Raw genomic sequence first — 18,558 nt, forward strand, 5'->3', positions numbered from 1 at the left:
ACTATTCTAAAAGTGTGAAAAGCACTGAAACATTGCACAGCTGGGGTATTCTCTGCCACTTTAAACCATATCTTGGTAACTGCATATTCTCAAGTGTGAGGAGAGCTTGAAGGGAGTGAAGTTTTTTATTTACGATCCTGGCATTGAGCTGTATCACCCTGAGGTTCAGTTGAGTGGATTTGCTATGTTGGTAGATTTGTCACTCTGACATTGCCTAAAGAAGGCACTATGGGGTGGATAAAGTTTAGCCAGTATTTGAAAGCCTAGAAGGGAAAGACGCAGACCATCCTTGGGAAAGCAATGTGGTCTGTTAATCATGTCCTTCCAAGCTGACAGATATTTGATCCCCTTAGAATGACACTAGAAAGATAAATTTTTACTCGTATTGTGGCATCATCTTCGGTGATGGTAACATGCTGCTCAGTGCCAGGCTAATACCTGCTGGTATTGTGACATCATCCTCAGTGATGCTAATATGCTGCTCAGTGCCAGGCTAATACCTGCTGGTATTGTGACATCATCCTCAGTGATGGTAATATGCTGTCCAATGATAGGCTCATACCATCCTGAGACATACAGTCTGAAAGTTCCATAACATCTCTCTTCACATAGTCCAGGGAACCACATCTCAGGCCATTTAAACCTTTATGGACTATGATGGAATCATACTGCTACCTGTGGCATAATGACTTTAGTGCATGCATGATTTGGTGGATTCAGACTCCAGACAAGCAATTAACAGTTATGTTCTCCTTGCTTAGCATGGTTAGGGGGACATCCGTATATCTTACAATGAATTCCCCTATGACGAGAGTCCTGGTAAGTGTGTTTGCTTGCCTTAGAGACTCAGAATTTAGGGGCTCCACTCAGAGTGACAGGATGTGTAGTGTTTAATGTTGTTTTTTCTGAGGGCCTTTGGGCTTGCTAAGGCATATCTTTGACAACAGGCAGTCTAGGCGATCTTCATTGTTTAGGAAGATTACTTTTAAGTGCCTCAGCATATGTTAGCCTATGTGTGTGCTGTGTGCTTTGTGAGATAGCTGTTGGTTTCGACAATCTGATGTGCGCTAGTAAGCGAGAGTTTAACCTCCAGTGTCTTTGTGTAAGTAGATCTCTTGCATACTGTGTCTGCTTCTTTAAGGATTAAGTAGTTGTCAGCAAACATGAGACAATTACTACATTGTCTCAAGATGCCCATATCTGACAAGCTGGCTACAGGGAAGTTAGGAAATTGCACATCCATACCGTCCAGTGCTTTTGGGCAGACTAATAATGGTGCTCTATTGGGGGACATTATGCTACACTGTACTAAATTCTACTAACTGCAATGTTTACACAATACTGAATTTCTACTAAATCTGTAGGTATTGCCACTAAGTGCACACCTAGCTGCTCTAACCTTGTTGGCGCGCAAGGCAGGTACAGTTTTATGGACCATTCTACAGGGGGAAATTTGCTTTATAGATGTCTGTTGCTGTACAGGGCTAACCTAGGCAAATACATTAAATTTAAAGCAGCAGAGAAAAAAAACAGAAAATTAACTAATGAGCCCTCTGGTCAATAACATGACTGCAGTGGGTCCCTTTTGTATTTCCCAACTCAGACAGACAATGCAAACATCTCCTGCCACAAGATAAATAAACCCAGTTCTCCTAATGTAAAAACACAGAAAAAGAGACCTACAAATGCAATGCTACCACAAACCAGTTAAGCAGTTAGCTGGAAATCCCTTTCTGAAGGAGATTTCAAGACAGTCTTACAGCAGTAACAGTAAAAGGAAGGGCATTTTTTTTACAAAAAATACAGTGAAATGCACACATCAGGAAACAGTAGTGATCACTAAAAATAACTTAAGGAAGTGCGGGTCAGCAATCAGAAATGCTTAGCTTTGCCTGGATGGAACTAGATACAAGTAAAACACTTCTGGAATGCAGGCTGGGACTCCATGCTTTGCTGAACTCTAGGAAAATGAGCAGGGGGCAATATGTAGTAATGGAGGATTAATCAAGAGCAATACTGGTTTGCTGGGTGGGCACCCAGCATCATGGATCTATGGAAAACAATGGATGGGAATAGTACATAAATAGCTTATACAACAGACAATAGCAATGAAAGAGAGGAGGAAGGAATTTTGGGACTCAGATTACCAAAAAGGTTGGAAGGAAGAGGACACAGCCTTATAAAATTACCACAGCAAAACAGAGGGAGATTGGGAAAATTTTTCAAGCAGGCTAGCTGGACAGGCATCCACTTAAATAAAGCCAATATTGGAGCTTTTTCAGAAACTTTAGCTTAATGTGCTAGTGGGAGAATGGGGCAGACACAAAATGCAACTTTAAGCAGGTTAATGATAAGCAGAATATAAAAGCTCTGAAGCACAAACTGCAGCAGAGACAATTCTCTCACTATTGAACTTCTACTGCAGTTTAAGTCACCAGACTACGCAGAAATGTACCAATAACACTGTTTATGGAAAAATGCAAAAATAAATTACTAAGGCTCAAAACCTGGCAATAATACACAGTCCTGCCACAACTGTGAATTAAACTACATGACTATGGCCCAGCAGGGTTTAAAATACAAACAGATAGCTTTTACAAGTAATTCTATTTGTGGAAATTGAAGTTCAGAATACTGTAGCAACACAGTCTTCCCACAACTGCAAATATGCAAATTAAAATTCAAGACTAAGCTTCCAGAGCAAACTAAAAAATGCAAACAGGTATTTTTTTTTTGTCTACAACATAGAAACAAGCAGAAAAGTACAAAGTAGTATCAGCACACATCACTATAAGTGCATTTAAACATTTAAGCAGAATTTAAGTAATTGTCTTTCCTTTTTGATAAAAAGCTAGTTACTCATAGTTTCATACCTCTCCAAGTCTTCGATAAAAGACTCGCTGTAGGGGTAGCACTGTGCTGGAAATAGCAGGCTAACTAAAGAGGCACCCAATCAAATAAAGCCAATATTAAAGCTCTTTCAGAAACTTCAGCTTAATGTTTTAGTGAGGATGGAGCAGACACAGAATGCAATTTTAAGATGATAAAAGCAGAATATAAAAAGCACTGAACTACAAACTAGAGTAGCGACAATTCTCTCACTACTGAACTTCTACTACAGTTTAAGTCACCAGACTATACAGAAATGTATGAGTAATACTGTTTATGTATTACTGTGATACCCGTGCCCTGGCCCAGCAATCAAGGAGCCTCAATACTCACCACTAACACCAGAAAAGGTGTCTCACATATGAAGGAAAGGATAACAAATGCACACAGTAAAGTGTAGTTTCCCTTAAGAGCACACAGAGACATCACAGTCAGTCTGGGGCTGGTCGCTCCCTTGCTCTCTACGTCCCCAATAAGACTCTACACTGGCACAGCTATAGGGTCCAGATCTCAGCCTAGCTGGGCAAGCTAAAATCTCCAGCACCATCTCTGTCCAACCAGTGCTTCGTGTCCCTACCCATGTAGCTGACACACACAAACACACTTTGAAATAAGAGTTTATACAACCACACAGACACTCCTGGGGAATGCTGGCACAGGTTCTCCAGCTGTGCCCCTTTCTCCCAGACTATACGGTAGTACCACTTGCCACCACCCACTAATATTTATCAGCTACTCAAAGACCCTTAAAAGGGTGTCCAATTATTACTGTGCAATATTATTATCTAATTGGTAGCATAACTAGACAGTCAAGGCTTATTAGAGTGACTTGGTACAATAATCACTATAAATATGCAATGTACTCTAGAGCTTAAATTATCTCTACACAAAACAGCCACAGTTGAAAGGTTTTAAAATATTTAATAATAAATACTAAAAACACAAGACAATACTTCTTACCACACAGTGCTAGTCAAGAGTTCAGAGATCACAGAGAAATACTTAAAATAATTCAGTAGTACAGTTCTGACATCACAGAAAAACACTTAGCCTAATCTTTCTAGTTCCAAGCTATTTCTAAAAGAAAACACAAGTCTAAGATAACTTACATAAGAAAACAGGCAGAGTGCTGATGAGTTGGATGGTCAAGACAAAAATGCTTATTCTTCTCTGGTTCTCTATGTTTAAATTGAAATTGCAGTTCTGAGTCACATTACATCATTCTTCACACTTTCCTGGGGTTCCCAGGCTATACATTACATCATTCTTCACACTTCCCTGGGTTCCCAGGCTAACAGAAACTGCATTTACATTCTTAACATCTTCCTTTTGTTATCTTGCAGCTGGCCAGGAAGCAGAGCAATAAAAATACATTTGCGTGTTTAAATCTAGCAATTTAACTCTTGGTTAAAGCAATAGAAAGAATTTCTTAACCTAGACCCTTCACCACCATTGTCTACATCAAAGGGTCACCACATGCTTTACTTTGGTCAGTAGAGAGCACTGTTGTTTCATTTTTTTTCAGTTCCACGTCTAACAGCAGTTTTTTTTCCATTTAAGACAACAAGACTGTGTCTTACATTGATATTTACAAATGACAGAATTATCTGCAAAATTCTATCTGGCTAGGCTGGCAGCCTTCATCTATCTTTACCCACTCTTCACACTTACATTTTGGTTTTAAATAACTGCAGAGTTTCATTCAATTGCTTTGTTTCAGAAAACTCTATTTCTTGCCTCTCAGCACTTACCACTGCATTTTCAACGTCCTTAATCATGTTCTGTCAATATTTTATTTTCTTGTTGTGTATCAATTGACTATGCATCTACATATTGCTAGTCCATCCAGATATGTCCCACATCTCAACAGTGTGTGTGTACATTTTGCATAGTTTTTCAAATTATGCCCTATTCCCCCACAATTAGCACAGCATTTTTGGGCATTCACCTACCACTACGGCTACTATTCTCACAGAAAAAAAGCAGATTCTCTTGAAAGAGTTACATTTTTTTATTAGAATCAGTTTCAATTTGCAGCACTTATATTTGGCAAATGACATCCTTGCTTATCTTTAACTAACAGTGAAACCCAGACTTCCCATCCCCTATCAATATGCGTATGGCATCAATTCTATGAACAGTGCATCAACATGTTCTTAAACATTCTTCAATAGCTGTCTTTTTATTTCATCTGTTCTAAAGTGAATGCTGAATTGCATTTTAATAGTAAATTAAAGTCACTTACAACAAAATTCTTTTTAGTGCACAATTTACCTTTTGTTGGACCCAAGAACCAAACTGTGCTACCATTTCATCATTTCAAATAGAACAACCAGAAATGGTTCACTACCAACATGAATTATACACCAAATATTTTAAACAATAAAATCCAAATGTTTTATTAACAAATCCCAGGCAGTATAATATCCAGCTTATCATTGCTCTTCACTGTAATTTTTGCCATCAGTGCTGCTTGTTAGCTTGGCCTGTAAGGAAACCAGCCAGCATGTCTACATTTGGGGTTGGGGATTGGAATAACTTAAAACACGAGGTACATGGTTTGATTCTCAAGTAAGTCAATTGGCTAGGTCTACCATGCTCCACAAGGGCAGTTAGCCTAGTACTAACCTATGAACTATAAACTAGGAATCAGTAACTTTCATAAAAAACCTACTCTTTGTCAACTCAGATCTTTGACTGTTACAGCCACATAAGTTCAAATCACTGGCTTACTTACTTGTCCTTGTGTTTGCTTCTGTCCATACCAACACACTGCTGTCCATATTGCTGCCATGGCACTGCAATTCCTCCTGTTCTTTTTGGTAAGTCTGCAGCACCAAATGAACCTGCAACTCCTTCTCACATCCATCTCCTCAGTCTGTGCTGGAGATCCTTACTCCACAACTTCTTTCTAAGAAAAAGCACTGTCATCACATGGCTCTAATTATCAATCAGTTGCAAGAATTTACTGTTCTCCAGTTTTCCACTCTGCAGCTCCATAATCTTTATGCTTTGATGCTTGACAAACTCCAGGTGCACTTCACTTTGCGTCTCCTCCTAACTTCTTCCTACACATACCATCACGACAGTGCTCAGATTACCCACTCTATTCCCTCAACAGTAAAGTCTGTACAGCACGCCCTGTGATATAGTAGGAATATTTCCATGGTGCCCTGGCAGAATTCACTCTAGTCAGTACAAATTCTATTATCTGGTCTCATCTAAAAAGAGACCATAGGCCTAATGCGTCTAACCCAATCAGTAAAGCATAAATAAATGAATAAAGGTAAACATTGCTGGGAAGTAGTAGTTAAAGCACCTTTGCAGTGTCACACTGAAGGCAAGAAAAGTTCCTCATGACTGATAAACTGCCCTGATAGTACCCTTTTTCAAAAAGGGGGAACAGGAGAGTGTGTTCCAAACACAGAAAAATCACATCTCATCCTCACTAGCATATCCTCTGCCATTGAGCAGGAAAGCAGACTTTATCCATTAGCTGAGCCTCTAATTGAGGAGATCCAGAGTGCATTGCATTCCGGCTAAAGACAAGTGATCCAGATCTTTGTACTTAAACAGATACTGTAGGGGTTGTGGGAGTTTGCCACCTGGATCTGAAGAAGGCATTATTTTTCCAAAACAGAAGGTAAAAAAAGAGGCAAGAAAAGAGAAAAGGAAGAAATCAAAACTGAAAGTGGAAGGACTGAAGAACATTACTGTAAGAAAAAGAAAAGAAAGACAGAAGTTGATAACATGGCTCAAGCTGTGGATGCACAAAGCCAGCAGGATGATAATTGTATCATTCAAATGTAATAAGCAATGAAAACAGTGGGATAATAACACTAATGGTGATGAAGATCATTCCTTTCTAACAACTGATAAAGCAGATATTACTGAATTAGACGTTGAAGATTCTTCAGATCTGGTCAGGAAAGATATTCTTGTAACTGGAGTTTTAGTTAGTAGAGGAACTAATGCTTACATTTGCAGAGAAGATAATGAACATTGAATACCAATTGCTTACCAGGAGGAAAAATAGAGGATGTGAGAAAGGCCTTTGAATGCTTTAATATAAGGAAGTATGAGTTGTTTTTTATGTATGTTGGTAAAAATGAACTCATCCACAAGGACTCTCTGACTGTTAGTAGGGAACATTCAGCCCTCTTAGATGGCATAGATTGTACAAGTGTTAGGAAATATGTTTAACAAATCACATATTGAAAGGAGTCAGGTCATCATGAATGAAAAGATTTTGGGGGGTAAATACCTACATGAAAAAATGTCCTGTTTTATAAAATGGAAATGTGTAGATAACCCAAGCCTAATTTTAGGCACATGTCTTTAGACATGATGGTGTGTACTTGTCAAGATAAGGGAAGTGAATTTTTGCTGCAGACATTTTGCAATATTTGACAAACACAAGGCAGGACTTTTGCTAGGTCGAAAATGTAACAGTTCACATATAGCAACATTTGATGCATCTCTGACGGTTCCTAATGCTGGGGGTATTAATAATTTATATATTGTTTTATTTGAAAATTTGTCATGTTCCCACAAGACTGATGTTGCTATTCTTTGTGAAACATGGTTAAAGAACAATGACTGGAAACCAGTTCTGTCAAGGTATAAATATTTTTACTTTAAGATATTCTAACAAAAAAGCAGATGAGAGTGTTATGATAGGGATTAAAGATTGTTATGAGACCTGTGATTATTACAGTGATAACCCAATACTGTAGATTGTGTAAATTAAATGTGACAATAAAGACAACGCTGGAACATATAACAATTGTTGGAGTGCATACAACACCAAAGTCAAGTGCTGATGACCTAGAGGAATTCATACATTAGACTCCCTCTTATCCGGTCTCACTGGGACTGGACCATAGGCTGGATAAACAAATAACTGGTTAATTCAAAAAAGCATACAAAATAGCATTTATAAGTTGTAAATCAGATTAAAAAATTATGTATGTGTTGTATTGATTACAAGTGCTCTTATTTAACTTTACTTTCTGAACATAGTAATACTTTGTCAATGAGTACAGTGCACTGTACTTTTTCCTAGAATTGGCAATGAAAATTTGATTCATGGAAAAACATCTTGACAAAAATATAGCCGGTTAAAGGGAGACCGGATAAGAGGGAATCTACTGTAATTTGAGGAAGAAACACATTCCTGCTTCTTGTATCTCTACACTCATCTCTTAAAGGTCACAACACAGATATCAGAGGACTGGGACACTGACAGGTAAATTGATTGCTTCTTCCTATGACTTATTTCTTGCTTTACAACCACAGTCCACTAAAGTGAAATGTCTGAAGTATTATCATCTCTGCTGTCATGCACTGGTTGATTTCCCGGTCCCCTTTGCCAGAATTTATGAACAAGACTCCAAGATGCATAAATTCTTTCATTTGAGGGAGATACACCCCACACACCTACCAAAGGCATTCTTCTCTTTTCTGGGAGATAATCACCAGTGCCTTAGAGTTGCTGATTTTCATAGCCTATACACAATCTGCAGTGAATCACTCCATTGTTTTCTGGACATAATATGCACTTAAGGTGAGAGAATAACTTCATTTGGAAACAAAACAGTGCAGCTTCATGTTTCCAAATGGAATACTCTTCAGGCTTCAGTTGTTCCTTGATAGTCTGCCCTTGAAAGTTACAAATAAGAGGGGGAGACAAGACAAACCTTTAGTAGTCCTATACCCACCTTGAATGCATTCAGCTTAGTACCGTGAATGCAGGCAAAACTCTTTTTCTTCCTGTACAAGGACTGAATGGCATTTGGAGTGACCAGGGAACTCTGTGCTGTCACAGTACCTCTAATAAAATATTCTGTGCTATGCTATCATGTGCCCTGCATTATATACATACATACAAATATTTTAAGCATGGGCAATAATGCCCTTCTACCCCGCCAATATACCAAAACAATCTTTCTGATAATAAGTGTTCAGGCTGTTCTTAAAACTATCCAAACTAATGCTTGCTTTAATGTAATTTGGAAGTCTGTTCTATGCATCAGCTAATAATAATAATCAGATAAGAGGGAGTCTAGTGTAACTGCACACATTCTCTGTGACATAGTGTGGAGCTTGACAGTCCAGAAGAATCTCGAGTACAGCTGCTGATCCTCCACTTTCAGTGAACATCCAAGGCTAACATGGTATTTGTACTGATTACTGGAAATATGTACAGAATCCCTGGGCATTCCTCTGTGGTTATATAATGCGATATTCAAGAAGCCTCTGGTATATTTTCATACCTGTCAACTTTGTTCATGAATTCTAGAGAAAGACAAAATAATGGGGGACAAAGCACAGAATCAATTTTAAATATTACTCTAATTCACTTAAAAAGCTATTAGAACAACAACGTTTGAAACAACATGGATTTTCCAAACAATAAGTATGAAACTGTAGTGAGTGGCACAATTGAATGGATGTAATAATCAGTAATTTTCAAAAAGCAAAAAATGTTGGAGGGACAAAATAAAAATATGAGACAAAATTAGGGAAAGTTGGTGGTACATACATTTTCCCTAGGAAAGGAAGCTGGAAACAGAATCCAGCCAGAAAGCATATGGCACAGCAAAACACAGAAACATGGATAAAGATATATGCAAGCCTTCCATTTCCAAGAAGGCAGCTAAGGATATGTGGGAAGTGACTAAACAAGATACAAGCAGTGAAAATGTTTTTAGTCCATTTAGTTTCATATACAGATCAGGCATGTTGTTATGAACCACAGGACATAACTGTTGACAATAGTAAAGTGTTGAAGGAATTTACCTGGGAGGTAAAAAGGGCAAGAGTTATATGGGATACATTGATCCTCCAAATAGAACAAAGTGGTTTAGTATTAACTAATTTGAATGGGTATTTTGGAGCTATACAGTTAAGACTCATATCTGTAACAAAAGCGGTGTGTTATAATTAAAAGTGGAAAGAAATGATGAGAAAACATGGGTCCAGATCCTTAAGGAGAATAGTAACCACCATACAGAATATAATATTCTTAAAGTTACAGAATGAACTAAGCCAACATGTGAATGGAAAAAGGAGATGTTGCCAGTTGGGGTGACTGCAACTATGGGTACAGAAAATAGACAAGGGACTGGCAAAGGAACCAAGGTATTGGGAGAAAATAACTAACGAGGAAAATGCAATAGAGTGGGATGAGGCCATGAAGAAATTTGGACTACAGGTTACAGACTGTCTTCCCTACCCTCGGATGATATCAGAGTTTAGGCAAAGAGAAATGGCTAGAGGAGTCCTAAATGAAAGATCTCCTCTGGTATAGTTGTTATTTGAATATCAAAGAGAAGCTGCTGTTAAAAGGAGGATAATTAGTAGGCCACATAAAATATTGCATGATATCTATAAGAATCAATCAGAGGTGGTTATAAAAGACTGAGAAGAGAGACTGGAAAAGCAATTTACAAGAGAACAATAAGAGGATGTATGCATATCGTAGAAGGTTTGGGATTTTTGCTTAGAAGTGTTTGCATAGGTTGTTTTATACCTCAAGCAGACTTCAAACATTTTTTGGTAGACAACAAAAGTTAGAGGTGTGAAAGGGAAAAAAGAGATAACGATAATATATCAATAACCGACACCTTCGGTGTGGTATATTGACGATTGGTTGGTGTACTTTAATCACGAGGGCACGGATTTACAACGGGCACACTAATTGGGCTGACCAATCAGTGTGCTCATTTTCAAATATTAATGGCCAGTTTTTGTATAATCTGATCTACACAATGCATACAAAATAATGTTTAGGAGGATTGATGTTTAAGGGAAGGCAGGAACTGAGTGGTTTATGTAAAGTTGGACAAAATACAGTTATGAGGAAAGAAAACGTAATTTACAGTGTATAATTGGAAAAATAATATGGATTGTTGACCTTTCTATTACTGTATGTGTGCCTATGCCATAAGCGATTAATAAAGGTGTTTTTTTTTTAACAGAAATCCAGGAAATATGCAAATTTCCTAACAAGGTGGGCGGGACAAATGTTTCATCACACTGGCCTTATTAAACATTCACATCTGTTTGTCCAAAGAAACATAGCGCTCAACTCCTTTGCTTAATACCGAAGAGCAAAGTAAAGTTGTTGAACTGGGGAATGTTTTCAATGATTACTCCAGTTCATATAGAAAGTTTGAAGAACGACAGATTCTGCATCCGTATGCATGATCTAAAGAAGTATAAAACAATAATGTATATCATTGTGACACAATGGAATTCTCAGTCATTTACTAGAGAATAAAATAAAAATTACGAGAGACAAGAGTAAACGGGTACGCTATGCATACTCGGGGAGATCTGAGAGGCAAGCTACGGACAGCGTGTCTTAAATTGCATAAACTAGCACTGCGCAATCAACTCCACTATTTTACTGTTCCACGTATGTGCATGTACGTCTGTGTGCTCTCCTATTATAACATACTTCTCGACCTTTTTACCACCACAAATCGGGGTAAAACATAATTAGGGAAAAGGCCCCGCAACACTTTTTAAAACACCGGTACTACTATCTCGAAAGGTTGATGGTAACTTCTGAAGTAAAAGTACAGACCCGTAATGACTAGCAGTATTTACACCTACAGCCCATTACCTATTCTCAAACACCTACGTTTTAATCAATTTAGTTGGTAAACAGTAAAACCCAGAAGCCAAAGTGTCCCTTTTTATGGGTGACCCGAAAGTACTGTCCGATTAACCGACTTGCTCAAAGTTACGCAGTAAGCAAATGGGTGTACACGGAATCAAATCCCTTCCCCTACAGGGAAGTAGGTAATTATCCGCTCACAATCTTAATCCTCTGTGTTAATTTTAAAACGGACAAAGCGAAACTCTTAAGAGGTTTGCCAAAAGTCATTAATTTCAGCTATCCCAGTTCTGTATTCCAACTAGCACTACCTCCGGGCGAGAGCTACATTACGTATTAGTCCCACCTTCACTTGTCCGTCTCTATCTGTAGCCTTTGGAATGCCGTTGCCCAGTTTTACACGTTCCGAGTGCACCTGTTGTCCCCGAACAGGGCTTGCTACCGTGTCACTGAGCAATGAAGTGTCACTGAGGATAAGAAACCATGCGTTCAGTAGTTGGCCTAGTACTGTTGTTTGGGACTGCCACAGTTTACCTATACTTACTTTCTGCAAACCTTCCGTCTCTGAGACATAGGGCTACTGTTGTTAATGCTGCTATTCCTCCTGCATCAGAACTGCAGTCCAATGGACAAAGTCCAGTACAACTTCAAGAGGACCCGACTGCGACTGAAAACGAGGAGGAGAGCCGGTAGGCGATGGGTTATGTGGGTGATGATGAGGTCTTGTCCCTGCAGGTGGTGGTGAAAGTGACAGTACCGGGTTGCACGGTAAATTAATGAGGTGGCAGAATTCGGTTCTGTAGAGAAGTCACACACTGCATAGGAATGACGGTTGTATGGGCACTCATATGTAACCAGAAATAGACAGTCAACTAAATAAATACTTTTAGAAGGTTGGGATCTGTTTTCCCCATTATTTTTTTCTTATACATGACACTTGTAGTTTTTGATATGTATAACGTGGATAGTACAGTAATGATCTGTAACAGCTTACTTGGATCGGTTTCAAAGAAAAAATAATTGAATAAATAAGGTAAATTTCTTAAGTGACTATGTTGCCTTTTCCTATACATTTTTGTAGATGACAACATGATGAAACGCAGTAGTTACTGTGCTCTTCCCAGTGTTGGTAACACTGTAAGCACTTCAACATCTTTACAGAACGTTATTGACTATCTGCAATCCTTTAATTGATTTTTAAGTAGACCAAGGACAGTGTTGTATATCAGTGACTAACTGACCACTTGTGAAGAAGTATATTCTACTGATCTAACACGAAGTGCATCCTCTGTCTTTTGAAAAAAAATATTCAGAATTATTTATTACCTTCCATATAACGTTATTTTAAATAAACTAATGACAAGTTTTAGATGACAGTCAGTAACCACTTGTGTGTTTTCCATCAATAATCTAACACCAAGTACAGCCTCTGCCTGTTGAAAAATATTTTTATGAAGAGATTTAATCAAGGTGGGGATGGGGGGCCGGGTAATGAACTTTGCTAGTAAAACTTCATCTCATCAAACCCTAATAATGTGTTGTATAGAAATATTAAGCATAGGTTTGAACATTAGAATGCAGGAGTGAATCATACATGACATGAGAGGCATTTAAAGATTGTGCAGTACCCCAGAAAAATTTTGACTTTCACTTTTAGTTGATCTGGGTATATTCTTATTCAACAAAGAGATGTTGATTAAGTTATTCTTTGCTTATTGATAGGTGTCCTCTGCCTGACTTGCATCGTTTGTATGTGTTCTGTAAAGACCTTTTTATGATAATGCGGTACAAATTATAAACATCATAGGTTCATAGATGAATACTTAGCTAACTGCCCTAAAGGGTCATTTTAAGCTAAGCTAATAACTGTACATTAGAATTAAACCATGTATCTTGTCTACAGATTGTATGAGACCCCCCCCCAAAAAAATGAACTTTGTTTTCAGGTAAGTCAGTAAAAGGAATTTACCAGAGTTAATGATGCTTCTTGTGATTTGATGAGCTTGACTATTCCTGTTGTTGTAAGTTCATCATTCAGCTGGCTTTCAGTTTCAGTGCTCATTCATGTAGATCCTTGGTTCTTAGTTTGTTTTTAAGAAGGTGTTTGCAACATATTTGGTTTGTGAACTAGATACTAATCAAGACCTTTCAGATGTATTTGTTAATATTGAAGTAGTTGCTCTTTGAAAATTCCCTTAATAACTTATTATATAAGATAGGGTCCTTGGTTGTTATTGTTTTACTGTGTCAAGTTACAATGCTACCCTTTTGTTTGACTTACATTTATTCATTTTACTGAGTGTTTAATCATTTTTAAAAAATTGCAGCCATTGATCCTAAAGAATGATTAATTTTCTCCTTGAATTATGGACTTCCTAGTAAAAGGTTATCTGCCCATAGCCTTTAGACACCTTACATTTAATTGTCCAGGGATATACATGTGTGCTTGTGCACACATACTCACAAAACTTCCAGAAAAAAATGTGTAGCGCCCATTTATTATTCCTTTCTCTGACATGACTACTGGTTTAATGCCACTGAAAATAAATATCTGGTTATTGTAGTGACACATTGTTGCTTTTAAAATAGGTGGTAAACTGCAGTAGATTTTAATTACATTTGGACAGATAAAATATCTACAGATAGTTAATGCAGCATGTCATTTTTTTCTGCACTCTATGTGTAACCTTCTAAAGAATCCAGAAAAATATTGCAGGCTAATTTTAGTACCAGTCTTTCTGCAGGGAAACTGGATAACCTAAAGTGCATGGTCAAGTCTGATGTGTCTTTTAACTGTCAGCTGCTGACAGCTTGAAGTACATTGCTTTTCAAGGTTCCTTTTCACATTTTTCTTTTTCTTAGAATTTCTGCAAATTTTACTTCTTTTTAAGAATTTGAGCTTGAATGAGTCGAAGCATGTTGCATCTAACTGATTTATACATACAAATCTGTTTATTACATTTAGTTTAATGTCTTGAGTTTGGAAGTGTGATAGTTCCCAGGAGTTCCCCATTTTCTTTTCTTTCTCTCGTTCACACTTCCTCTGGTAGAAATAAAATTCACCGTCTCTTCAAGAAGTTTTGCCACATGACTGTACCTTCAGCTGTGTTGTTGAAATTAAAAACTGAGGCTGTTTTTTTATGTGAATATTCATCATTCCAGTCTAAAAATGAGAATTCTGCCATTTCCTGGAAGCACTGTATATAGAACCTGCAGTTTTCATGTGAACAACAGAACACGTGGGGATTGAGTTGTTTCCAGTTTAACAGATGTAAAGGTCCTTTTGCCAAATGTCTTTTCTTCTTAGTTTTAAAGATATCATAGCCTTTCGTTAATTTTATCTCGAAATTGAAGGAGTTTTCCAACAATTTGATTAAGCAATGTTTTGGTTATGTGTTTGTAGAAAGCTATGTTCCTTTAATGAAAATTCAGCCTTCATTTGGTGATTTAAAATGCAGCAGATGTTTTTGTTTTGTATTATATATTTAACTATGTGGCACAAGAGTTATCAGGTGATTACATTAAGATCCAAACAAGGATGTTAATTCCTTCTCATTTTCTTCATTATTTGCAGAATGTTGTGTCTTTCGGCTTTTCCCGGTTAGGGGTCGCCACAGCGGAACTCCGGGCCGCTAATGATTGGCAGTAGATTTTTACGTGCCGAGTTGCCAGCTCTGATGCACAACCTTCAACGAAGGTACGCCCATTCACACATGCCTCCACACAGAAGATTCTTCATTATTTGCAGAATAATGTAGTAAAATCATTATTCTGCAAATAATGAAGAATCTTCTGTGTGGAGACATGTTTGAATGGGCGTAAAATCTACAGTGGTTAATTTGCAAGGCTTGATGTACTTACAGCCATTGTGGTTTAATGCTTGTGGGTAAAACTCACCAAATTACACACACCCAATGGTATCATCTTACCATAAATTATTATTACAAATAGATCTTATACTAAAAATACATGTTTTATCAAGTACATTGTTGTCAAAACAGTGTCTGAATTTCAGAAGCTACCTGCCATTAGATTTTGGAGTTACTGCTGTTAAGATGCCCACAGTGATGAATGTCCATGGGTCTAGGGTTGCAATGTTAATATCTTAGATGAGATTGTATATTTCTGTTATATTTTTATTTTGGTTTGAATGACACTACTGTTTAAAGATGATAGTTTTAGAGGTATTATTTTAAATATGGTAAGTGGTTGCTTTTATTTTGCATTGTTGATTTTACATAATGCTTCCCACAGCTTGACTCTTGCTGTAATAAACAGTGGCTAAGTTCTCTTCTTTCCTCAAGAATTTGGATTCTGTCCACCTACCACATAAAATATCAGTGCTGGCATTTGACTGGATTCACATGCTGACCAAACATACCTTCACAAGACTGACAAAAACTTCCGGTTCTTCTAGCAACTAAAGCCATCACATTGCAAAGCCCAAGAGCTACAAGGAGTGTCCCATAGAACAGATAAAGATAGTCATATATCTTATGGCGTTTGGAAATGTGACTAGTGGACTGGATTTCCCTATTTGATCTTATTTTTCTTCCAGTTCTCCAAATTTTAGAACAATGCTAAATACAGCTTGTACCTGGTCCTTTAAGGAGAAAGCTCCCCAAGGGCCCTCTGTAAAATGTAAATGAGTTCTGTCCAGTAGGATTAACCCATTAGCAAACTGTATAAATAGATAACTGTTCAGGTGACACCTCTTGCTGGTGGTAACAGAGAAATTGCATTATTCTAGCAACACTACTGTTATTTCTTTATAATAAGCAACATGCATGTACTACTAAATTGATGATCATTTGCATTAGTTTAGTAGTTTTTTTTGTACTCACTTTAGTGAGTCAATCTTACTTTCGATTCTATTACATTCAGTCTTTAAACTTTAAACTCCAAAGACTGAAATGAAGTTGACCTACACTGGGATAGCTTTTAAAGTGGTGATGGTATAGAATGACTTGAATATTTAAAACTTCCTATAACTACCAAAGTAATTTCCCCCTTTCCTAGTGTTCTGTGCTGAAAATGAAACATCTTTGCCATGGTAAAGTAGTACAACTATCATTACTTTTGTGAGCATGTTTGGGAATACTAAGAATACACAGTAGTTGTGTGTTTCCTTCAGCGTACCTGTAGGCTGCAGTAGCCTAGATTGTGGAAATTGGCCTTTCTTGGCATCTGCATTACAGGTTAAATTAAAAATGATAATATAATCGCCCCCCAACCCACACTTGAGCCACTATGTCTCTAGGATTTTGGAAGGTAAATATTAGTTTTTAATTCTTTATTGTGGTAACCTACTTCTTTATCTGCCTGTCTGTATGCACTTTCATTTAACTTGAATATTCTGTTGTTCTGGCTGTTCACCCATCAGGTTAGAATTGCCTGTTGAGTGTCCCTGTTCTTTTATTTGGAGTGTCTTTAGAATCTGATGCAGCATTATCCTATTTTAGCAATGGTCCATTATGTGTACTGCAAACAGCAGCATTATTTTTATGCCTACCTCAGAAAATTTCAAATGCCAGTGTTTGCTGATAGACTTAGTCTCATCCAGGAAGTGATTGCTATGCTTCATTCATTGTCTCCGCTGAAAGGCATATATTTTGGATTATTTCACTTTTTTAATTATAGACTTATACTGTGAAAGCCCAAGTATGTTCCAAAATATGGATCATCATTTGTATGATGAAAATAGTTATAATGAACTAATTAAAATGTCCGTTCTTTTTATGGAGGCAGTAGTTTATCTTTTAAGCATGTTAAGTCTGTGCATTTTGTATCTCCCCAGTGTTAACAATGCTTGAAATATAGGTTGGAAGTAGTGGATTTTAGCCAATTAGTATCCCTGACAGTGTGGATGGAAATTTTACTTTTCGCCGTCTTATCAAACTTGTTCCATCATGGTTGATATTTTTGCAGATCTCTCATTTGCCCTCTTAATGTTGACTCTAAGTACCTATTATGAAATTGTGGTGTGATAGCCAGCTTTTTCATCTTGAGACAACATTTTCTGTTTATAAATGTGTCTGAGCAAAATACTTCCAAAGTCTGGTAAAATTAAGTCATATAAGATATATTATTTATTTATTTATTTTAAGCTTTTCTTAGTTTTACATGTTATCATCAAGACATGTAACCAAACCCTGCTCCCATGAATTTCATGTTTTTTTTTCCAAGTAAAATAAAGTGCAGTGTTTTAGAACTAGGCATAACTGTATGGAGCATGACACACTTCATGAGTTAATTGGCTCTGATCCAGTAATCTTGTTCATAGGATTCGTAAGACTCTCAGGGCTTAGCTTTGTGACAATCAGTGGGTTATACGTACCCACCATCAGGCTATACCCCCTTCCTAAAGGATGGCTAGACCAGTTCGTCCTGAGATAATTTCTTCAATGTAACTGCCCAATAAACAAGCAATAAAAAGTGTTATCATGAAAGTATATGTAAGTGTTCACCCAGACCATCAACGTCTTGCAAATACCCACCCTGAGGCTTTCTTTGAGGAGGGCTGGGACAGTTAGTCCTGGGGTAAATTTGAGGTAAACATCTAGTCATCCATGTTTTATTTGAAGGATGATAATGCATCACATTTCTTAACCTGCTGTGGCATCTTATCCCAGACATGGGGAAGTGCTGTCTAATGAATCTGCTCTTCATGATATTCTGTTTATCTTCTGGAGAAGATTTAAGTTTCTGGTTCTGGTGTTTGCTAAGCCATTAGATGTGTGGAGATATAGGAGATTAAGGATATGGTGTGGTATGTAAGGCACAGATCATCCCTCAGTTTATACAATACTGAGTAGAGGTACCTCAGGGTCTTTAAGCCTGAAATCTTCTTAGTTAAGAACCGCTAGAGCTTCCGTAGTTTGGTACATCAAGTGAGGTACATCCCACTAGGGCATTGTACTCTGTACTTGGTCTAATAAGTTCTGAATATGACAGAATGATGACACCTTTGGAGGATGCATTCTTTGCTTTTCATTGTGCTGAGTAGAAGAATTTTCTAATTACAGTTGCCACATGGTGATCGA

The 18,558-nt window shown here is 37.5% G+C and overlaps 1 protein-coding gene across 2 annotated transcripts in view; it reads left to right on the forward strand.

The window, feature by feature from the left end:
• Window positions 1-11,944: 11,944 nt before the first annotated feature.
• TMEM41A (transmembrane protein 41A) overlaps window positions 11,945-18,558 on the forward strand; it is a 327,557-nt gene continuing 320,943 nt past the window's right edge. For both annotated transcript variants that reach the window (XM_044075936.1, XM_044075935.1), the window contains exon 1: window positions 11,945-12,204. In XM_044075936.1, the coding sequence (XP_043931871.1) occupies window positions 11,999-12,204 (206 nt within the window). In that variant the 5' untranslated portion in view covers window positions 11,945-11,998. The remainder of the gene's footprint in view (window positions 12,205-18,558) is intronic.

Source organism: Protopterus annectens, chromosome 6.part1, assembly GCF_019279795.1.
Source record: "Protopterus annectens isolate FY-2018-M chromosome 6.part1, PAN1.0, whole genome shotgun sequence".
Lineage (NCBI taxonomy): Eukaryota > Metazoa > Chordata > Ceratodontiformes > Protopteridae > Protopterus > Protopterus annectens.